The following is a 24,381-nucleotide window of genomic DNA, read 5'->3' as shown; positions in this document are numbered from 1 at the left end:
AGTATTTGTTACTATAATGTTTTCATAAAAAAAAAGAACCAGAATAAATGAGATCATGAAAAGAACAACAAAAAAGACATAAAGCAGCATGGCGAGGAAAACAGTAAGACGAAGTGACATCTAGATGGGTAGCCCCTGGGTAGCAGTGGGAGCTCGGTTTCAGGCCAGCCCGGGATAAGCAAGTCCTGTCCTCGGAGCGCCTCCTGGTGGAACAACAGCAGCCTGCTTAGGACCGGAGGCGCGCCGGCCTGGGTTGATGGCGTCACTTCCGGGCCCCGGCTCCTGCGGAGCCAGGCCGGGCGCGCTGTGGCCCGGGCGAACGGGTTCGACCACGAGCTTGCCACGCGGTGCTCGCGGAAGGTGGGTGGGGTGGCTCACCGCTCACTCTGCAAATGCTTCCCCGCAGCTGGGGAGAGGGCTCTTGCTCGACTCCCTCCCCTAGGCTCCAACAGAAAATCCTGCCCGGTCGCCTGGAGCAGCGTTCTTGGCTGCTGGGGGAAGCCTTGGCCACGTTCCCCAGCTCTGGGCCAAGTCCCAGGCCGCTAGACAGCCCTCGCAAATAGCTGATGCATCTAATCTCTGCATGGCTTTTTTTCTCCTTATATTAGTATTCGCTGCCTTCATTGTTCCGATGCTGGCGGGTGAATCCCCACCTTTCCACTTCCTAAGCACGGAGCCGCATCATTAGTGCTTATTGTTGCCCTGAAACCCCTGGTCTTTGCCCATTTCATTGATTAGGAAAGGACCTGCTTTGCTTTGTAAAAAAGAAAACTACAGTTTTTTGCTGAATAGGCTATTTGGGCGATGTGGGGAAGGAAATTGTAAACTGGCAAAAGTGTAAATTTAACTCGGCTAATTAGAATAAAGTAAGTGTTAGGTTGCAGTCGTTTTAGTCAGGATGTGTTCCGTTAGGCTAAACTATTCTTTTTTTCATTTTTTATTATTAAAAAAATTAACATTGATCTTTACATCATATTTCAATGACATGTTAAACAAACAAGTATTCAAGAAGGGAATCTATATACAATCACTGGCACTTAGTTTTTAGAACATAATCAAAATTAGGCTAAGGGTTTGTATATCATAGATACATATTAATCTATGTAATAAAACATTATGTCTATAGAGTCATAAGTTTTTATGTCTATTCAGTTGTGTTTATATTTCCAATACCATGTCCATAGCATTGGGTATGCAAATACTGAGTCCTCGCTCTTGTACTGTTCAAACATTCTCTTTAAAAAAAAAAATTGGCATATGTGACAGCCTAAGGTTGGGATCCATGTCTAAACACGAAACTTATACATGTTTCATATATACCTTAACATATAGTCAGGTTGTGATTTTATATTTCTCTTGTGCTTAAGTTTTAAGCACTATCAAGGCATAGTTGTTCAAGTGTGGAATTTTCCTGTGCCATTGTCAATACTCAAAAAGAATTTTTGGAGTTAGGAATCAGCAGTTTATACTGTAATCCTGAGGAGTATGAGATAATGAGGGTCAAGGTTGAAAGCCAGCCTGACAGGCAAATCACTGAGATTCTTAATTCCACTTCACTATTGAAAAGCAAGAAGTGGCTCAAATAACAGCACTAGCTTTGAAGAAAAAGCCAAGCAAGAATGCAAATTCCTTGGAGTTTGGTCCAGTGGTAAAGTGCTTGCCTAGCATGCACCAAGACCCAGGTTGAATTCCAAGGTACCACATATACAGAAAAAGCCCGGAATGGCACTGTGACTCAAGTGGTAGAGCTCTAGCCTTGAGAAAGCCCAAAGACAGTGCTTAGGCCCTGAGTTCAAGCCCAAGAACTGTCTCCCCCCCCCCAAAAAAAAAATTCCCAAGTTGCCCCTGTACTGTGTGAGGGGGGGAGGGGAAATGGAGTGTTTTAGAGTTTTGGTTGGGGACTGCTTTAAAAACAAACACACAAAAAAAACTTGGAAGTGGTGCTGTGGCTCAAAGCTCAGGGACAGTGCCCTGACCCTGAGTTCAGGTCTCACAACCGACAAAAACATGAACAACAACAAACTTGTATCTAGCCACGCATAGTGATATACACCTGCAATTCTAGTTACTCTAGAGACAGAGAATGGGAGGAATGCTGTCCTAATCTAGCCAGTGCAAAAATGTTTTCAAGACTCCATTTCAACCAGTAAAAGTTGCAGTAGTAGTAGTAGACACATGTCATCCAACTACCTAGGATAAACAGGAGACCTTATTTTAAAAACAAATCAAAAAGATTTGGAGTCTGGCTCAAAATGATAGATTATCTAACTAGCAAGAATAGGCCCTCAATTTAAACACCAATACTGCAAAAAAAAATTTATTTAAAGTTTGTAACACGCTTTTGAAAAGTCTTATTAATACTCTGATACTCTTATTATACACAAATTAAAACTATGTACATATGAGCTTTTTAAAATCATTTTTCAAACTTTCCTAAATTCTATAAGACTAGTAAAAAAATAAAACAACTGTTTATTATTTTGCTTAATTAATGGGCTAATTGCTAATCTCAGTTACAAATAATAGATGTGTTTCTGTCATTTTTTCCTAGGAATTATCTATAGAGTAGAAAGCATGTTCATAATGAATAAGATAGGAGTTTTTTCCAAACCATCAAAAAGGAAAGTCTATGGATTTTTAAGAACTTTTAATTTACATCCTGGATCACAATTGCTTCATAAACTGGTACTGGGAATTGAAACGAGCTGTGACGATACAGCAGCAGCTGTGGTGGATGAGGCTGGAAATGTCTTAGGAGAAGCAATACATTCCCAAACTGAAGTTCATTTAAAGTAAGTAGACATTGTTTTAGTTATTCCCATCTTATTTTGAAAAAGTAAAATGAAACCATTTTTTTAAATCATTTGTCATGTATACAAGTTAAATTTTAGGATCTAGATTTATTTTTTCTTTGTGTAAAAGCCTCTGTCATTTGGATTAGCTGTCTTTTTTCTTTATATAGACCAGAAATTTCAACTATCATTCCAACACTGAATATCCAAACTTTAAATTGCAAGCTATCTATTATCCTGGTATAATATAATGTGTTTAAAAATAAACTCATCTTCAGAAATCTGTCTTCATGTTTCCGTTTCTATTTCTTACTCAGTTCATCTTAGCTGAATATCTGAATCATCTCTGGTCCCTCTGCTTCTGTGTCCAATTAACTATTATTATTTTTAAGGCTCTTTGTTCACTTTCCATTCCGTATCACACAGTTTAAAACAGAGTCAATTTGCACAAATAATTTTGAAATATTTTAAATTTCTCTGTATAAAGTGCTTAATTTTCCTAAAATATAATTCTATCATGTCCTTCCCATGCAGACTTCTTTAGTATGTTTAATATAATTGTGTTTAACTTCTTTAGTGTTTAATATAATTTTATCCTGTCTTTCCCTTGTTCACAATTTCTTTAGAATGGTTAAAGGATTGTTTCAGTGATTTTATTCATCAACAGACAAGTCTTTGGTAATTTTGTTGAAAAGTTGAGTCAGAAACATTATTCTTTTATTACATAATGAGTTCCTACCATAGTGTGTTGCTTTATAAAGCACACAATTTAAACATGCTTGTTACTAATATTTTCTGCTATATGAAGATTAATATAGAATCATATCAGCTATAACTATGTCATTTTTCTTTCTTTTCCTTACTATGAAAAGCTGTGTTCTTGTTCCTTTCAGAACAGGTGGGATTATTCCTCCAGTAGCGCAACAGCTTCACAGAGAAAATATTGAACGGATAGTACAAGAAGCTCTTTCTGCCAGTAGAATCTCTCCAAAAGAACTCTCAGCAATTGCAACAACCATAAAACCAGGACTTGCTTTAAGCTTGGGAGTAGGCTTAGCATTTAGTTTACAGCTGGTAAACCAGTTCAAAAAGCCATTCATTCCCATTCATCACATGGAAGCGCATGCGCTTACTATTAGGTTAACCAATAAAGTAGAGTTTCCCTTTTTAGTTCTTTTGATTTCTGGAGGTCACTGTCTATTGGCATTAGTCCGTGGAGTTTCAGATTTTCTGCTTCTTGGGAAGTCTCTGGACATAGCACCAGGTGACTTGCTTGATAAGGTAAATTGTTTTTTCATTCTTTTCTGTCATGATGTATCAAGTAAATAATAATAGATTTGTTCATCAAAGTATTTCAGTGACACTATACTGGAAAATACAAAAAGGGTGTATGGTGATGCATACCTATATAATCAAGAGCCTGATGTAGGAAGAGATATTGTTTAAGACATCCCAAGTTATATAGGAAGACCTTGTGTCAAAAAGAATAAATTTTTTTTAAAAACTGGTGCATAATTTTCAAACTCTTAGCCATACTAATTAAATAAGTTTTATATCTACATGTAAAGGCGAAAAGAGCTTGCAGCTGAAGTCACTATGTAGTTAAATGTTTATGAAATAAAGTGCTTTGTAAGCTATAGCATACTGAAAAAATGTAAAAATGAAAGGATATGTAAAAATTAACATGATACCAATTCTATGATTAAGTTACACCATATACTTTGGTTTTTTGGTTTAGAGTGCTTCTTTCAACCTGCAGTGCTTGTGATCTTCTCTTAAGTAGCTGAGATTATAGGCATATGTTACCATGTCCAGTCCTAGTAGATATTATAGATTTCATATTTTTAGAATACATTTTTAGTCTTTTCAAAATGTGTAATTTATGAATTAATACATAATACATATATTTTTGCTTTTGATAGGTAGCAAGAAGACTTTCATTAAGCAAACATCCAGAATGTTCCATTATGAGTGGTGGGAAAGCTATAGAACATTTGGCCAAACAAGGAAATAGATTTCATTTTGATATCAGTCCACCTATGCAACGTGCTAAAAACTGTGATTTTTCTTTCTCTGGACTTCAACATGTTCTTGATAAAATAATAATGCAAAAGGAAAAAGAAGAAGGTATGTTTTACATATATATATATATACATATATTTTTAACCTTACATAGTGGGATTTTTTTTCTTTTAAGAAGGTGTATATATCTAAGGAGTGAAGTTGGGCAGATAAATATAGTCATGGATTTTGCCTAAAAAACACTATAATCATTTCTGTAGGTATTGAGAAGGGACAAATTCTGTCTTCAGCTGCAGACATTGCTGCTGCAGTCCAGCATACAACAGCCTGCCACCTTGCAAAAAGAACACACCGTGCTATTCTCTTCTGCAAGCAGAAAGACTTGTTACCTCAAAGTAATGGAGTAGTAGTAAGTTTTACCATCTAATTCTACTGACAGTATACTTGACAGTTCCTTACTTTTTCCCAAGAATTTGATCCTATGTTTAAGTAAATATAGCTCTAATGTTCTAAAATTATCCAGAATAGAAAAGACAACCATTTCTAGTACAGATTTGTCAGCCTGTGTAATAAAACAATCAGTCACTCATTTCTCAAATGAAAATGTTTACATAATCAAGTACAATAATTTCTTTGTGTATTTCTAGAGGACTGTTGTTTTTGAACCTTTGTTGAAGTCCCTTTAAGTATTAAAATCCATGATAAAATTAGTGGGGCTGGTGGCTAATGCCTGAAAAGTCCTTGATAAAATCTACCTAATGTAACTTAGCCTTATATTTTAAGGCTATATTATGAAGTAAAAAATTGTTTAAATAATTGGGTGCCAGTAGCTCACTCCTGAAATCCTAGCTACTTAGGAAGGTGAGATCTGAGGATCGTAGTTCAAAGCCAAGCTGAGCAGCAAAATCCGTGAAACTCTATGTCCAATTTAACCACAAGAAAATAGAAGGAGAGCTGTGGGCTCAAAGTGGTAGAGCACTAGTCTTGAGTACAAAGCTCGGGAACAGAGCCCAGGCCCTAAGTTTAAGCCCCATAACAATCAAGAAAAAAAGTTTAAATGATAATTTGTAAAAGGAAATAGTTAATGAATTTTAACTTTTGGCAAATGAAAAAAGTGCTCAGGGCCTAAAAAGTCATTAACATTTTTCCATTATATTATGTAAATATTTTTTAAATTTTTTTTACTATTTTTATTGTAATTAATAGAGGGGTTACAGTTATATTCACCTAATAGAAGGTGCACTACTTCACATACATTGATACCCCTTCTCATGCTTTTGTCCCCATTTCCCTCCCCTCACTCCCTCCCCTCATCTTGTTTTCCCGCCTTCCCTTTCCTATTTCAAATAAACAAATGAACACATATACAGTATACCAGAAACAAGGTAAGATACTGTAATAATATGAGAATATCCAAGGGACAACAAAAGAGATGAGAAATAACATAGTACATTAAGAACAATGATCATGGAGGTCCTTTCATTTAGCCTCATCCTATATGACCTTATGTATCTAGGTTTGGAGCTATTGTAAACCTCTACTAGGAAAGTCTAAGGTTTCTACTAATTATTACAAATGAGAGAAACCATTGAACCTCTGTTCCTTTGGGTCTGGCTTACTTTACTTAATATGATTTTTTTCTGTCTTTCCCTCCATTTCCTTACAAATGGGGCAATGTCATTCATTCTGATGGCAGCATAGAATTCCATTGTGTACAAATACCACATCTTGTTGATCCACTCATCAACTGAGGGCCTTCTGGGTTGGTTCCATATCTTTGCTATGGTAAATAGTGCTGCAGTGAACATCGTTATGTTAGTGGCTTTAGTATGTCCTTGTTTCTAGATGATTGGGTAAATGTCAAGTAGTGGAATTGCTGGGTCTTAGAGGAGCTCTATGTTTAGTCTTTTGAGGAATCACCATACTGCTTTTCATAGTGGTTGATCGAGTTTATACTCCCACCTACAGTGTAGTAGCATTCTCTCCTGGCCTCATCCCCAGCATCTGTTGTTATTAGATTTCTTGATCAGGTCATTCTAATTGGAGTGATGTGGACTCTGAGTTGTTTTGATTTGCATTCCTTTTATGGCAAGAGATGTCAAGCATTTCTCATGTGTCTATAGGCTACTCTTATTTCTTCTTCAGAGAAGTCTCTGTAAGTCTTTGGCCCATATTTTAATGGGATGGTTGTTACTTTGAAGATTAGTTTTGGAGAGATTCATTTTTTTTAGCTTTTTAGATATGAGGCCTTTGTCTGTTGTATGGTTAGTGAAGATCTCCCACTCAGTGGGCTTTCTGTTTAATTTGCAACTATGTCCTTAGCCATACATCAGCTCTGCAGTTTAATGCAGTCCCATTTGTCCAAACTTTCTTTAATTTGTTGTGTTTATGAGTCATTATTAAGAAAGTTTAGACCGGGGCTGGGAGTTTGGCCTAGAGGTAAAGTGCTAGCCTTGCATGCACGAAGACCCGGGTTCAATTCCTCGGTACCACATACATAGAAAAAAGCCAGAAGTGGTTCTAAGGCTCAAGTGGTAGAGCTCTAGCCTAGAGAAAATCCAAGGGCAGTGCTCAGATCCTGAGCTCAAGCCCAGGACTGGCAAAATAAAAAAAAAGGTTAGACCTGTGCCAAGGAGACCTAGTGTATCTCTGATTCCTTCTTGTAAAGTTTTCAGTATTTCTGCTTTTACTCCAAGGTCTTTGATCCATTTGGCATTAATCTTGGTGTAGGGTGACACAGAAGGATAATTTATAGTTTCTGCAGGTGCTTAACCGTTCTGCTAGCACCACTTGTTGAAAAGGCTGTCTTTCTTCTATTTTTTTGGCTCCCCTATCAAAGGTTAGGTGGCCATAGATGTGTGGGTTGATTTCTGGGTCTTCAGTTCTATTCCATTGGTCCTCAGGCCTGTTCTTGTGCCAGTACCAAGCTGTTTTGGTGACTATAACTCAGAGTCTAGTTTGTATTGAAATTCCTCTTGCGCTGTTCTTTCTGCTAAAAATTGTTTTATTATTCCATATGAAATTTTGGATAGCATCTTCCATTTCCTTAAAGAATGACATTGGGATATTGATGGGTATTGTGTTGAATTTGTAGATAGCCCTTCACAGGACTGCCATTTTCACAATGTTAATTCTTCCAATCCAGGAGCATGGAGGTTTTTCTAGTTCCTCAGTTCTGCTTTAATTTCCTTTTTCAGATTTTTAAAGTTTTCATCATAAAGGTTTTTTCCATTCTTAGTTAATTCCTAAGCACTTTATTTTCTTTGAGGCTATTGCAAAAGGAATTGCTTTCCTGATTGCTGCCTCACTCATCTCTGTTGGCAAACAGGAAGGCAGTTGATTTTTGAGGCTTAATTTTATACCCTACTACCTTGCCAAAGTTTAGAATCAGCTTAAGCAACTTGGGAGTAGAGTGTATGGGATTATGTAAATACAGAATCATGTCATCTGCAAAGAGGGAAAGTTTCACTTCCTCTTTCCCTATTTGGATCCCCTTTATGCTTGCTTCTTGCCTTATTGCTCTGGCTAGGAATTCTAATACTATGTTAAAGAGGAGTGGAGAGAGTGGGCATCCTTGTCTCGTTCCTGATTTTAGAGGAAATGGCTTTAGCTTTTCGCCATTAAGTATAATACTAGCTGTGGGTTTGTCGTACACAGCCTTTATCATACTGAATAGTGTTCCATGGATTCCTAGTTTCTCTAGAGCTTTCAGCATAAAGAAGGGGTATTGGATCTTGTCAGATGCCTTTTCTGCATCTTTTGAGACAATCATGTGACTCTTGTCCTTGCTCCTGTTAATGCGATGAATTAATTGACTTGCATATATTGAACCAAATGTGATGAATCCTGTTTGATCATACTGTATAATTTCTTGATAAGTTGCTAAAGACGGTTGGCTAGTATTTTGTTGAGAAGTTTTGCATCAATATTCATCAAAGAAATGGTTCTTTAGTTCTCTTTCTTTGATGAGTCCCTGTCTGGTTTTAGTATAAGGGTTATGGTGGCTTCGTAGAATGAGTTTGGCAAAGAGCCTTCGCTTTCAATTTCATTGAAGAGCTTGAGGAGTGAGCTTTGCTTTGAAGGCCTTATAGAATCCATTAGATCCTGGGCTTTTCTTGGATGGGAGGTCTCTATTTTAGTACTTCAAATAGATTTGTTTACTTGGATTAGGTCTTCTTGGTTCAGTTTGGATGTTAATATTGGCTAGAAATTCATCCATTTCTTCTAGATTCTCAAATTTGTTGGCATAAAGGTTTGAAAAGTATTCCCTCATGTTGCTCTGGATCTTGGTAATTTCTGTCGTGATATTACCATTCTCATCTGTGATTTTATTTGGGTGTGCCCCCTTCTATTTTTGGTAAGATTTACTAAGGGACTGTCAATTTAGTTAATTTTTTCAAAGAACCAATTCCTTCCTTTTGTTGATTCTTTCTATAGTTTTTTTGGACTCCATTTAATTCTGCTTTGATTTCAATAATTTGTTTCCTTTTACTGAAATTGGGATTAGTTTGTTGCTCTTTTTCCAAGAGTTTAAGGTCAGCCATTAAATTGTTGGTTTGTGATTTTTCCAATTTATTAATGTAGGCTCTCAGAGTTATAATTTTTTTTTTTTTTGCCAGTCCTGTCTTGGGCTCAGGGCATGCACACTGTCCTTGGGTTTTCTCCAGGTTAAAGCTCTACCAGTTTAGCTACACCACCACTTCTGGCATTTTTGTATGTATGTGGTACTGAGGAATCGAACCCGAGTCTTTGAGCATGCTAGGCAAGCACTCTGCCAGTAGGCCAAATTCCCATCCCTATGTAAATATTTTAATAAAAATTGTTTATATGTTGATAGTAAAGTTACTATTTTTTCAGTCTCCAAATTATTACATAAACATAACACTTTACCATTCCCAAACCCAAAGTGTGAGAGTTTATTGTTTAAGGCTGACATTTTCTCCAGTCATAGTTATAGCTTGGGGTGTGTGTGTGTGTGTGTGTGTGTGTGTGTGTGTGTGTGTGTGTATTTGTAATATTTGTGAATTTCAGTCTTTTCTATTGCTTCAGGTTGTATCTGGAGGTGTTGCAAGTAACTTGTATATCCGAAGAGTGCTGGAAGTTGTAGCAAATGCAACACAATGTACATTGTTATGTCCTCCTCCCAGACTGTGCACTGATAATGGCATTATGATTGCATGGTAAGCCACTGCATATACGTATACTTTACTCGAATGGTGCAAATAGTCATTACATTTCTCCATACTAAGTCATCTTCCTTTCAATCTCCAGGATATTGATTTTATTTTAACAATTTTTGTTTAGGAATGGTATTGAAAGATTACGTGCTGGCTTGGGCATTTTACATGACACAGATTCCATCCGCTATGAACCAAAGTAAGTGGTATTAATTATAATTTTTTTTAACTTAGATGTCTTTTATTTTTTATTGTATTTAATAAAAGGGTTACATGATATTTGCCAGATAGAAGGTGCATTAATTCACATATATTGATACCCTTTCACATTCTTGGTCCCCATTACCCTCCCCTCCTCCCCCACCCCCCCCACCCCCCCCCCCCCCGTCTTGGTTTTCCCCCTTCCCTATCCAATTTCAAATAACCAAATACAAATAAATCCAATATATCAGATAACGAAGTGAGATACTTAACAATATGAGATAACCAAGGGACAGCAAAAGAGATGAGAGATAACATAGTACATTAAGGACAACAGTCATTCATTGTATGGCTTTTGTGGTCATAAAAGAAATGCAAATCAAAACAACTCTAAGATTCCACCTCACTCCAATTAGAATGGCCAGGATCAGGAAAACTAATAACAACAGATGCTGCTGGGGATGTGGCCAGGAGGGATCACTACTAACACTGTTGATAGGAGTGCAAACTCGTTCAACCACTATGGAAAGCAGTGTGGCAGTGCCTCAAAAGGCTAAACATAGAGCTTCCCCATGACCCAGCAATTCCACTACATGGCATTTACCCAACCATCCAGAAACAAGGACATACTAAATCCACTACCACAAAAATGTTCATTGCAGCATTATTCACCATAACAAAAATATGGAATCAACCTAGATGTCCCTCAGTTGATGAGTGGATCAACAAGTTGTGGTATTTGTACACAATGGAATTCTATGTTGCTGTCAGAAAAAATGACATCGCCCCATTTGTTAGGAAATGGAAAGTCTTAGAAAAAATCATATTAAGTGAAGTAAGCCAGACTCAAAGGAAATTAGGCCCAATGGTTTCCCTCATTTGTCATAATCAGTAGAAACCTTGGGCTCTACTAGCAGAGATCTGCATTAGAGCAAAACCTTGATACATAAGGCCATATAGTATGAAGCTAATTGAAAAGACCTCCAGGATATTGAAACTAATTATAATTTCTATACAAGTTACATTACATAAGAGGATTTCACTAACATTATGATGGTGCTTGAAGGAGAGCTACATTTTTTTTTCATGAAGCTAGTTAAATAGTTTTGAGAAAAAGAATTAAGGTATGTCTTGGAGTGTAATTATAAAAATATTGACAAAATCCCCATGGCCTAGTCTTTGGCAGTATCACATAGGTTTCAGAACCATCTGGAAACTCTCAGAAAGCATTCACATGTAAGATTGGGCTGTGATTATGCTCTGATAGGGGTAGCTTGGCAGTGGCCAAAAGATAGCTAGCTGTTTACTACAAGCCTTATTTCCTCTTCCAAGTCAAAGTTCCACTTGTATCATTTTTAAATGTGCTACTAAGTTCTGCACTCAGTTAATTCTGGAATAGTAAAGGGCTTACCTTTTGAAATCTGGCATAGTTCTTTTTAAAAACTGTTTAATATGATACTTGAGATATTTTAAGTTCATAAAGAGGCAGCTATGCTATGTTAATCACAAACTTTAATATTGATTGTGAAGGAACACAGTTGAGTTCATAGTCTTTGAAAGAATCTCCTGTGTTACCACCCTGGCTTAGGATAGGAGATACAAGCTGATCCAGTGTGCCCTCTTGCCACAGTGTGAGGCTGGAGGTGATGCTTAATGTTAAGATAAAAATCTTACATAAAATATGTATATTAAATAGTGTAAGAATGTATCTTACATTAAACATAGAAAAGCAGAAATCCATAGCTAAAATTATTTGTTGAAGAAGATCACAAAAACAAAGGTAGGAGTTAGACCACTCCAAAATAATATAAAGGAACTTTGGAAAGGGGTAAACCAGCGAAACTTAAGGAATTTCTAAAATGTAAATGGTTGAAAGTTTGACCTAATAGTGTGATAAAATGTTTTGTAAAATAAACAAAAATTAGGACATTCTTCATTATTTTTAGGTTTTATTTATGTCATGTGTGTGTGTATATGTGTGTATGAGTGTGTGTGTTTCATGAGATTGTATGCATTCTTTTAGGCAAGTGGTCTACTAATGACTAAATTATATTACCAGCTCTCATTTAAGTTTTTAATGTACTAATTTACAGACTTGAAAATGTTACTCTTTAAAAAAATCTCAAAATGTGTTTACCTAGCATGCATAAAAACCTGGAAGTGGTGCTATAGCTCAAGTGGTAGAGCTCTAGCCTTGAGAAAGCTCAAGAACTATGCTCAGACCCTCAGTTCAAGACCCAGGACTGGCAAAAAAAAAAAATCTCAAAATTTAGATTTATTAATAAGGTGGTCTTTATTATCTTAATATTATCTTTGAAAATCAAATATGATTGTATATATGTAGGAACTATTAACATGGGGTGAATTATATATTTATACTTAGATTATCAAAGCTAAGCAAATAATGTGCAGAATTTGTGGTGGGTGGCTTTGAAGCAAGCATTTGAAATAATGTCAGTTGTTTTATTTATGATGCAGGTGCCCTCTTGGCGTAGACATATCAAAAGAAGTTGAAGAAGCTGCCATAAAAATTCCATCATTAAAAATGAAGATTTGATTTTTATTTTTTGAAAAATTGGTAGTAGTATTTCAACATTAAAGTTACTTTAATGTTTATGTATCAGGTTGTAGTTATATTTTAATTAGCCATCAAGGCTTTATTTGGCGGGGAATAATGAAGGAAGTTGGTGGGAAGGGGAAGTAGGAGGAGTTGAAAAGAATATGATGGAAATATTTTGCATGTACATGTGAAAATATAATGTATCCTATTTTTAAACATTGCAAAAAAGGGCCAGGAGTTTGGCCTAATGATAGAGTGCTTGCCTAGCATGCACAAAGACCCTGGGTTCGATTCCTTGGTACTACATAGGAAAAAAAAAAGCTAGAAGTGGTGCTGTAGCTCAAGTGATAGAGTTCTAGCCTTGAGAAAGCCCAAGAACAGTGCTCAGACCCTGAGTTCAAGGCCTAGGACTTCCAAAAAAAAAAAAGCTACAAGAAGAATTTTGAAGGAAGGCCTAGAGAGATGAACGCTAAGACAGACATACAGAGGAAGTGAATATGATCAAAGTATATATTATGCATGTATGGAAATACCACAAACTCCTCACTTTGTTTAATTAATATACACTAATAAAAATAATATTTAAGATTGTTATTCCTTATATGATTGTCTTACTGGAAGCTAACCTAGACAGAAAAATTCAAGCTACTCTATCTCCATTTAACAGATAAAAGCCAGAATAAAGGGCGTGGCTCAAGTGGAAGAGTGCCATCCATGAATGGAAAATCCAAGTGACAACTTGATTTTAAGACCTGGTACTGGCACGCACACACACACACACACACACACACACACAAATAATTAAAGTAAAAGAAACTTTGTCAGTATCATTTTACATGTAGATTTGCATTCTGTATCTGTGAATTGGTTGCTGTAATAATCAGAGTAATATAAATTATGGAATGAAATTTACCAAAAAGATTTTTATCACATAAACTATAAGAATAACTATAATCTGAAAATTTCAGAGTATTAATATTGTTCCAGTTGCTCTCCCAAGAGGGAGAAAAGGGAGTAACAGAGAAAAAAAAAGGGATAGGGAGAATTATCAAGCTTATATTGGTAAACATATATGCCAAAATTATAATACAGCTAACTGGTAAGCACCTGGTTGAAACCCCAAGTCCTCTTTCAGCCTTAGGTTTTTTTAATTTTTTCAAGGAAAACATGGTATAATAAAAAATATTCACAATATATTGGAAGTAAACTTTACAACTTGGGAGGGGGTGGGAAAGTGGGAGAATAACATGGAAATGGGTAACAATGTTTAAAAAGTAATGCAATCACTACCTTAAGATTGTAACTGTAACCCCTCTCTCTCTCTACACCACCCTGACAATGAAATAAAATTTTAAAAACATAATCCTGAGATATATGTTGTTGGAATGGTAGGATGGTCTGGTTTAGTCAAAACACAAGAAATACCTGTGACTAAACACAAAGATTCCCCTTATTTTCAACCTAACATCCATCTTCAAATGGTCAAGAGTCTGCTTAAAGCCAGTTTCAAAGTACAGAAAGTGGTCTGAAAAAATTGTGTTTTAAAAAAAACATTTAGAAGCTTATAATGTTCATTGATAGGAATTCTTTTGATACTAACTGAAAGTACAATTCTTTATCATTTAATTATACTTTTGTAGTATAAAATACTACATTTCTCCTCCCCTACCCCATTTTCTATATTTCAGCCATTCATCAGAAAGTTCTAAATCAGACATACAAGACAAGGAAAAAAACAAGGCAGTTTGATTGGAAGTACGATTGGAGTGATGTAGAATAAGTTGAGGAACATCTGGCTCCATCAGAAGCTGGAAAAGGCAAGAAACAGATTCCCCTCTAGAGTCTCCTGATGAAATTATGCCCAGCTTATAACTTGATTTTATACTTCTATTCTCCAGAATCGTAAGAGGATAAATTTTGGTTGTTTAAAGCCACTGAATTAAAAATAAATAAGTAAGTAAATAATTGTGATTCAAAACAATATAATTTGACTTGAATTTGAAGATTTAAGAGGTCTTTTAATTTTCAGTCTTGCTGTGGATAAGAACACAGACTTCGGACTCTAGAAAAAAATCCTATATGTAGTTTGTTACCATCGTTACCGCCATTATTGTAGGATTAAGTCAGGTTGAGTAGTATCTACTTGTCACAGTATGTGTTTGATGCTTACTGGAGCCAAGTGGGAGGCAGGAGAGGCTTTGAAGAACCTAGTGAAGTCTAGTTGAATTTGTGTTACATTTGTGTGATGTTGTAAAATAGAAGTAGAAATACACCAAGGCATACGCCAAAACAGTCCATTTAAACAAAGGCATTACATGGTTTTAAGCCATATAGAATATCATCCTTTCAAACTATAAACTAAACACACTTAGTTTAAATAACGGAGGATGTTTATAACACTGGCAGCTACAATTTTTTATAACCTGTCCTGGGGCTTGAACTAAGGCCTGGGCACTGTCCCTAAGCCTCTTTGTGCTCAAGGCACTAACCACTTGAGCCACATTGCCACTTCTGCCTTTTTCTGAGTAGTTTCATAGACTTTTATGCCTGGCTTCAAATTATGATCCTTAGATCTCAGCCTCTTGAATAGCTAGGATTATAGACCTGATCCACTGGTGCCTGGCTACATTTCCCTGCCCCCATACTTGTGTGTCAGTCAGGCAATTATGTCAAATTTTATTTTATTTTTTTGATTAACAAGGATTTTTATTTACTTGTTGTTCTGGTTCTATTTTAGATAGAGTCTCTCTCTTTTCCCAGGTGAGTGTGGCCTACTACACTTCTATTTATATATCTCATGGTAGCTGAGTATGCGCCGCCATTCTTATCTTTCTGTTAAGATGGAGTTTTTTAAACTTTTCTCCATTGTCAGTTAAAAACACAATCCTCCTTCCAAGTAACTAAAATTATAGGTGTGAGCCGCTGGTATCTGGCTTCAGTTGATAAATCTTAATGAAATCAAGTACAGGCATTCTACTACAGAAACTATACTTATTGTTTGAAACAATAATGATATTAAATTCCAGAAAACATGCTAAGGAAAATCTATTTAATATCAATATCAAAAGCTTGCATTCAAAAATGTTTACCCAGTTATATGTATTAAAGATTTAAATTAAAAATACATAAAATATTGCTCAGGTCTCCTTTCATAATGAAATGCTTTTTTTTATTGGCCTTCAGTAAGCTCTGGATTAGGTCCTTGTTCATTTTGCTTAAGTTTGCTTAAAAGTACTATTCTTGGCCTTGATACATTTATGATATCTGATGACATTCCAGATGAAAAAGAAAACATACTATGGGAGACATTGGTCTTTTTTGTTGCTCTGAAGCGTCCCATGAAGTTAGTTACCGGAAGTATTAAAGTCAAAGAATCTTTTGGTTGTATTTTAGGTTTTGCTTTTCTTCGATGCTCTTTTCCTAAAATTTAGAGGGCACTAGTTAAACATCTTTTAGGCCTTAAGATTATAGATACAGTCTTATTCCTATTTTGTAAACATAAGTAAAACATACTTTTAAAGTCAGATTAGTAACTTATAAATGTTAAATGTCAACAATGTGTGGGGACTAGTAATTGTTTACCATTTTTTATTACGTTGACACTGATGAAAGAAAAGTGGCAGCTACTTTATAAGTGATTTTGTTAAAATAAATAAATGGCATTTTAACACCAAAGGGAAGTTTTAAAATATTTTTATGCTTTTTCTTCATCTAAGTATAGCAATAAGTTTTTAAACAATATGGAAGTATGACTTAAATATGACTTCCTCTTGTTTTGTTTCACCAGCAATATCCTGTCTTTAAATGCCTAAAACAAACGTTATATGTTTTCCACTGATACATTATATAATATTATATGATTATCATATTGTCCTGTTGTCAAATATGACATTGAGTAAAGTTAATTTTAATATAAACTTCCTTAATTTTTTCTTATACTATCACAAGCCTGGAAAAGCATCATTAATCTCTTAAAATTGGAGGCCTGACAAAAATATAAGAAACTCAATCTATGCCAGTAATGGTACAAATTATTGTTCTGTGTACTGTTTAGAATGCTGTACCAAAACTGTTCAGAAACCAGTATTAAATGAAGAAACAGTAGTACTGATTTTCTTTTTGTATAACTCACTCTCACACTAAAGAGATAAAGAGAAATACAATCCTCTACTCATATTCAGAAATATGCCCTATACAAAACTATATAAAGTATGAATGTGGTCTATGCTCTAAAATGTATAGCTAAATAAATTGCATATGGAATATAATTACAAAATCATTTTTAAAGGTCTAATTACATGTTGTTTAACAACTTTCTTCTTGCTTGGCTTGTTAAAGAGGCATCTCTAACAAGAGATAACAGTATGTTTAGTAAGAAATGAGCCTTATAATGGGGAGGTATTTTAGGTCACATGAAATTACAAAGAGAAATATACAGAGAATCTGTTTTATGGTTGCCTCCATATTTCAGATTTTGAGATGGAACACAGAATTATAAAATGTGAGGACTAGAAGATACCTCAATTTTTTTTAAAAATTACCTTTTTTAAAGACAGGAATTATTGATGGTCCTCCATTCTTCTCTAGACTAAAAAAGGAAACATTTTAATCAATAATAAAATTATTGAAGACATAATATACCCAGAAAAAAACATATGAAGACTTGCTTATTCCAGACCTGCTTATTAATTAGGCACCTATCTAGGGTCTAATGGCTCTTTTCAGACATACGTGAAAGTATACATATAGGTATGCAAACTATAGATATTTTATACTCAGTCACTTATTTACTCACTCCAAGTAGTTGGGACATTAAATCTGCTGAAAGTGATTTCAAGAAGACACACTTGCTTCAAGAAAACAAATTTGCGAAATGATCATATTTTCTAATTACTACAAAGTTTTTATTTGGGCTTCAAGTGATTATGTAAAATACTACTTAACATTATCTTGAATTAATTTGTGAGCCAATGAAAATTAATTAACATCAATTGTAGGAATTTAGATTTCATGGCTTATGTAAGATTAGGTAATTTCTTGGAATTAAAGAGACTTTAAAAACACATTCATCTTTACACTTAAAACTGATATATGTTGTTGTTAGGAAACTCAGTCCCAAGAAACAGAAGCCATCATTAAGAGGCCAAGTTGGTAGTCTTTACCAATGTAGACTCACTTCTTTTTTTTTTTAATTGGTCATAGGGCTTGAACTCTGGACCTGGGCATTGTCTCTGAGCTCTTCAGCACAAGGCTAGTATGCCACCACTTGAGCCACAGCATCACTTCCTGCTGGTGGACTCATGTCAAGGACCAGCAGTCCGGAATGCAGCTAGTACAAAGCTTATATAGGCCAAAACCACATAAGGTGCAAGACATTTATCCTAACGAAAGTGTTATACATAAGCAAAGAAAACAAATGAGGTCACTTAAACCTAATAAAGATGTTAAATATAAGCAAAGCAATTCAGATAACGACACTTAAACCCTAATGAAAGTGATAAATATAAGCAAAGCAAACCATCTCAGAAAACAATCGGGGGAAATCTAGGGTCAGTTATCTTAAGGAAGTCAGACTTTCCTAGAATTTAACAACTCAGGATTGGAGAAAGCAAGTCTTCCTCAGATCAAACCATGGCATTGCCTGTATTTTAATGCAGCTGGAGAAAAGGCTAGTAGACCATCTATGGACTTCAGTATTTACCATCACTAGGATAGTTCTGCCTCCTGAGCCTGAGAGACTCAGTTCCCGGCCAGTTATCTTTCCACAAAGGATATTTGTATGCTATCACAGGGAAATGGGACTCCTACCTGTCCCAGGGAAGCTTGCATAATGGAGCTTACTGACTGAGACAGTTAGAAGACAAGTTGCAAGTGGATAAATGTCACCCAAAGTCTAAGTGAAGAGCAAACATGCCCAGCGCACAAGGAACAAGAGATATTTCCACTGCTGGCCCATCACCCCTCTAAGATGGAGGAGTTCATGTGTAAGATTTGGGAAAGAGGAGGAAGGACATCCCATATGAATGTACTCCTTAAGTGGCTGGAAGATATAGTCCATTGCATGGCAGCCCACCCATGTCTTGTCTTTTTGGGGTGTGTGTAGTATAAAATAGTCCAGGTTACATCTGCTTTATAGATGTTTTTAAACAGCAGAAAGAATTAAACCCATTAACTTTTATGTCCTGACTTGATGGCTTCAAATAACTTGAGCTCTTTTTTCCTTGTTAGAGGAATACAAAATAAAACTGTAAAGAAACGCATAATATTATGGTTTGCTGTGTACCTTGAAGCAAAGACTCGGTTGATAATAAAAGAAAGACAGTAGATAGTTGGCATTAGAAAATGACTTCATGTCATTTTCATGTATGTACTTCACATATGTACCTACATACATAAATGCATATATGCATAAATAAGAATAAATAGACCTTAATAATGGACATTTAAAGTGAAGTTTTATCCTTTCATAACAGAGGATATAGTCATAACAAGGATACTTCTCCATGATTGACCTTCCTTAAACTTTTATAAAATCTGTAATAATAATTTCCTTACTGCAATTTCAAATGAAGACACATACCTTAGGGAAGGAAGTCCCACCGTTTCTTGCATTTGAAATTCCTTTAAAAATGCTGGGTTAATCTTTGCATCTCTGCTGATATTGTTCATTAAACGAAGGAACTGATTAGGTTTGTTCCTACATTCATTTAACAGGATGCGGAAAGCATTTGCATTATAAGTTAAGTAGCCAAGTGCACAGGAACAAGCTGTACGAACCTAAATAAAGGAGAAACAGTCCTTAATTAATGGGCTTTCTTAAATTATCTAACTCTAAGCTCTAATTGGTAACTTCATGGAAAGCCTCTGTAGATATGCATAGCAGATTAGTATGCAAACAGGTGACAATTTACAGATGGAAGTACAACAGCCCACTTTTAGGGAGGAGTGTCAATTGTCATTGATTTCTAATAGTTTTCACAATCCTTGTGTGTGTGCACATATGAGTGAGGGACTTGCAATCCCCCTGCCTTAGCACTCCTAATGCTGGTATTACAGTCCTGAACTACTATGCTTAGTAGTTAATTGCAATCATTGCTATGCATTACTTAGAAAGCACTGATAGTTATTATGACTGGGTAAGCTCCCTTATTCTAGGGTCATAGCCTAGACTTAACTTTCTCAAAGTTGCTCAGATAATTGTCAGAGGAAACTAGTTCAAAAAGTAGCTATAATACAAAGTACTGTTTTCCAGAGATAAAGAACAAAGAATCATAAGGATTATGCTACAGCACTCTAAAAAATAGAGGGGTGGTGGGGCATTTCATGGGGCTTGAACTTTGGCCTGGGAGCTGTCTCTGAGCTTTTCTGCTCAAGGCTACCAGCCCCTGGGCCTTGGTGTTGTACCTGAGCTCTTTAGCTCAAGGCTAAGGCCCTACCCTTGAGCCAAGCCCCACTTTCCATTTTCTAGCGATTAATTGGAGATAAGAGTCTCTCTACTTTGTAGCTTTGTATGTCTGGGTTGGCTTTAAAGTGAGATCCTCAGCCTCCTGAGTAGCTAGGATTACAAGTGTGAGCCACCATGCCCAGTTTAAAAGTTTTCTTTCTTTATGTGAAGAACACATTGCCTGACACTACAGAAATTAGGTTGTTAGATATGATTAAGGTGTACTCTAGGACATTGATAATTGGCAGATTAAATTTTTTCATAAAATGAGTATAAACCAGGATTACCAGGATACCAAAGGGTTGATAATGGAATCTCAGTTTCTTCATATCCTTGTCTTCTACACCTCCAACTGGTGATTGTTCCCAGTATATGGTTTCTAGATCCATAATTTCCGCTGCTGGGTACTTAGAATACAGAGATTAGGGCTCTCTTTTGATATATTGAATCAAGAATTCTGGAAATGGGGCCCAACAATCTATGGCCCTTCAGATGAGTCAGATAAACCCTACACTTAAATACATACTGCTTTAGACCTTAAAAGAATAAGGGAAGAGCTGAGTGAGGGTGGCCCACTTCTATAATCCTGGCTACTCAGGAGGCTGAGTTCTGAGGATTGTGGTTTAAAGGAGCATAGGCACAAATGTCCATGAGACTCTTATCTCCAATTAACCACCAGAAAACCAAAAGTGGTGGTGTGGCTCAAAGTGGAAGAGTACTAGCCTTGAGCTGAAGAGCTCAGGGACAGCACCAGGCCCAGAGTGCAAGTCCCACGACCTAAATAACAATCATCATCATCATCATCATCATCATAATAATAATAATGACAACCACAATAATAAAGGAACACTCAGAAGACCACTGCTGTGGTCAGTATAGCCTCTTTCATACATTCCCTATATCCTCCAACTCTGCTTGGCAACATAATAATAATAATAATAATAATAATAATAATAATAATAACCTGCCCTTTGGTATTCATTCATTGCAAATTATACAAATGTCATAAAGCACAAAGTAACTAGAATTATTTTTGTTGTTATTGCTGTTGTTTGTGGTACTGGAAAGTGAACTCTGTGACATGGAACTTAAGGAAAATGATGGCTTGGATGTTAATAAAATATCACATCCTTGCTTGCTGATACTGATGAAAATGAATCATGATATAGTGGTAGTCCGCAGAGCCTGTAGAAAAGGAAAATCCCAAGACACTGCGTTTCTTTCTGATGTTCCAAGTCTGGTAACATGGAGGGCTCATGCTATGCATGTGTTTTATATATCCCAGCCATTTGGGGTTTTTTTGATATAGAATCTCACTGAGTTGCCCAGACTGCTGTCATGCTTTTTTTCAATCCATCTACCTCAACTCCTAGAGTAACTGGAATTACAGATTACCAGTCTGCCCACCTAAATAACTAGCTTTTGTAAAATACTTAATACTTCAATTAGAAAGTTCTGTATCATTGACAGATGTATTTGAGTACTGACTTAGATCATGCATTAAGAAAACTGTTGTCCTCCAGGACATAGAAGCAAAAGCCATATAATGAGTGATTGTTGTCCTTAATGTAGTATGTTATCTCTCATCTCTTTTGCTATCCCTTGGTTATCTCATATTGTTACAGTATTTCACCTTGTTATCTGATATATTGTATATTGTGTATGTGGTTATTTGAAATCGGATAGGAAAGGGGGGAAAACAAGATGAGGGGTGGGGGTGGGGGGAGGGCAATGGGGACCAAGATATGAGAAAGGGTATCAATGTTTTTGAAGTAATGTACCCTCTATGTGATGAATGTAATGTTACCCTTCTATTAATTACAATAAAAAATATATGAAAAAAGAAAAAAAGAAAGCTGTTAGTTCATAGCTTTAGTTTTTTAATACAGTGACTAATTTGGACAAATATTTTTTTAAATCTTTAATTATAGTTACTTTGTACTACTTTTACAATTCACATCCAAGTAATGTCTCAGAACGAGCGCATGTGTGTACCTTTGTGGGAATCAGAATTGTGGATGGCATATGTGACTGATACTAGAAATTTTATCTAGAAATAAATTTAAAATTTTGTGGGAAAAAAACCATGGGAAGTAATGTACTCATTACCCAATGAATGATGTAACTGTAACCTCTCTATACATTACTCCAATAGTAAAATGCAATAAAAAATTATCTAAATTTTGAGTTAGCATCAGGAGCTGTTATATAATAATCAACTGAAGGAGAAATTATACTATACTATCAAGGGTACACACTGAATTTTATAGTTTTGGGTTTACCTCTTCTCTTCCTGAGTATAAGTGGTAGCAGAGCCGTTCAACTGCCCCCATTGAGGTAAATGCTTCTGGAATGCCAGCTCTAGAATGAACCAGGCTGGCTATTAAGTTACCTATAAATAAAAACAAGGGAAAGAGTTCATATCATTCAAATAAGAAACTGAGGGGCCAGGAGTTTGGCCTAGTGATAAAGTGCTTTGTGCTGGCATGCACAAAGACCCAGGTTCAATTCCTCAGTACCACACACATAGAAAAAGCCAGAAGTAGTGCTGTGGCTCAAGTGGTAGAGAGCTACCCTTGAGGAAAGCCCAAGGACAGTGGCCAGGCCCTGAGTTCAAGCTCCAGGACTGGCAATAAATAAATAAATAAATAAATAAATAAATAAATAAATAAGAAACTAATACTCTGTGATTTTGTTCATTTGTATGTAGCATTATTAAAAGATCTGAGTTACAAGACTCTCTGTTAAATGAAGCCCCAATGAGAAAGAGCATGTATTAGTGTAGAGTAAACATTCCCTAAAGCTGTGGTTGGCTTTTCCATTGTATATGGTAAAAGTTAAGCAAGTTTATATGACAGTTTGACTTCCTTTTTTAAAAATCAGAGAATATACTTGTTCCCATGGCTTCAAAATATAACTTGTTTTAAGATTTTTAGAGTTTGTAAAATGAGAGTGAACATAACTTTAGTTACAATTAAGAAAATATAATATGTCCTTTCTGAAGTTAAAATGGCTTTGTGAGCTTAATGATATTTTAAAATCAAGCAACATTTCACTTATTGAAGTTTAGAATAACTGAACTTTTTACCATAGGAAAAAAACGATGTGACATTGTAATTAAAACAAATTATTATTTTTTTTATTTTTATTGTAATTAGTAAAAGGGTTACATGATATTTGCCAGATAGAAGGTGCGTTAATTCACATACATTGATACCCTTTCACATGTCTTGGTACCCATTTCCCTCCCCCCCCACACCCCCCACCCATCTTGGTTTTTCCCCCTTCCCTATCAAATTTCAAATATCCAAATACAAATAAATTCAATATATTAGATAACAACGTGAGATACTATACCAATATGAGATAACAAGGGACAGCAAAGGAGATGAGAGACAACATAGTACATTAAGGACAACAATCATTCATTATATGGCTTTTGTTTCACTATCCTGGAGGTCCTTTTAATTAGCTTCACATTATATGTCCTTATGTATCAAGATTTTGCTCTATTGCAAATCTCTGCTAGTAGAGCCCAAGGTTTCTACTGATTATGACGAATGAGGGAAACCATTGAGCCTAAGTTCCTTTGAGTCTGGCTTACTTCACTTAATATGATTTTTTCTAAGTCTTTCCATTTCCTAACAAATGGGGCGATGTCATTCTTTCTGACAGCAGCATAGAATTCCATTGTGTACAAATACCACAACTTGTTGATCCACTCATCAACTGAGGGACATCTAGGTTGGTTCCATATCTTTGCTATGGTGAATAGTGCTGCAATGAACATTGTTGTGCTAGTGGTTAAAACAAATTATTTTATAAGTACTAACTTAATTTTGTTTCTTTCACTTATATTTTAAGATATTAATGTTATTTCTGTTTGTGAATACTTTGTTTAGAGATGAACTGTTTTGGTTCTTATATTTTTCTCCCCAGCATCTAGTTTAAACCACAGAATTATTTGCATGTATTGTCTCAAAATAAAAAGTGCTGTTCTAAAGGACAAGTTGTCTAAAGGCAACCTCTCAATAAATGTAAAAAGGATGACTTTAAAAGATGAAAAAAGTAAGAAATGGGGGATAGAGGGGGTAGAACCTAAAACTAAGAAGAACTTGGATTATGATTACAAAAGAATAGTATTAAAAACTTTTAATGCAAAGTAAAGAAGTGGTACACATAAGA

The 24,381-nt window shown here is 35.7% G+C and overlaps 2 protein-coding genes across 6 annotated transcripts in view; one reads left to right on the top strand and one right to left on the bottom strand.

Annotated features, from left to right (window-relative positions):
• Positions 1 to 377: 377 nt before the first annotated feature.
• Positions 378 to 13,353, top strand: Osgepl1 (O-sialoglycoprotein endopeptidase like 1). Of its 2 annotated transcripts, none has more exons than XM_090354467.1 (8): positions 378 to 465; positions 2,552 to 2,792; positions 3,686 to 4,073; positions 4,715 to 4,919; positions 5,075 to 5,223; positions 9,864 to 9,994; positions 10,119 to 10,190; positions 12,671 to 13,353. In XM_090354467.1, the coding sequence occupies exons 1-8, from the start codon at positions 393 to 395 to the stop codon at positions 12,747 to 12,749; spliced, it is 1,338 nt and encodes a 445-aa protein (XP_090210593.1). In that variant the 5' UTR covers positions 378 to 392; the 3' UTR covers positions 12,750 to 13,353. The 2 variants fall into 2 exon arrangements, with proteins under 2 accessions (XP_090210593.1, XP_090210592.1); XM_090354466.1 differs by lacking the exon at positions 378 to 465 and adding an exon at positions 598 to 866.
• A 2,546-nt stretch (positions 13,354 to 15,899) lies between these two features.
• Ankar (ankyrin and armadillo repeat containing) overlaps positions 15,900 to 24,381 on the bottom strand; it is a 50,689-nt gene continuing 42,207 nt past the window's right edge. For all 4 annotated transcript variants that reach the window (XM_090354461.1, XM_090354464.1, XM_090354463.1 and 1 more), the window contains 4 exons: positions 22,479 to 22,588; positions 19,333 to 19,529; positions 17,294 to 17,340; positions 15,900 to 16,172 (listed from right to left, as the gene is read on the bottom strand). In XM_090354461.1, the coding sequence (XP_090210587.1) occupies positions 15,922 to 16,172; positions 17,294 to 17,340; positions 19,333 to 19,529; positions 22,479 to 22,588 (605 nt within the window). In that variant the 3' untranslated portion in view covers positions 15,900 to 15,921. The remainder of the gene's footprint in view (positions 16,173 to 17,293; positions 17,341 to 19,332; positions 19,530 to 22,478; positions 22,589 to 24,381) is intronic.

Source organism: Megascapheus bottae, chromosome 21 (genome assembly GCF_031878675.1).
Source record: "Megascapheus bottae isolate mThoBot1 chromosome 21, mThoBot2.hap1, whole genome shotgun sequence".
NCBI lineage: Eukaryota > Metazoa > Chordata > Mammalia > Rodentia > Geomyidae > Megascapheus > Megascapheus bottae.
This window is presented reverse-complemented; position numbering and strand designations above follow the sequence as displayed.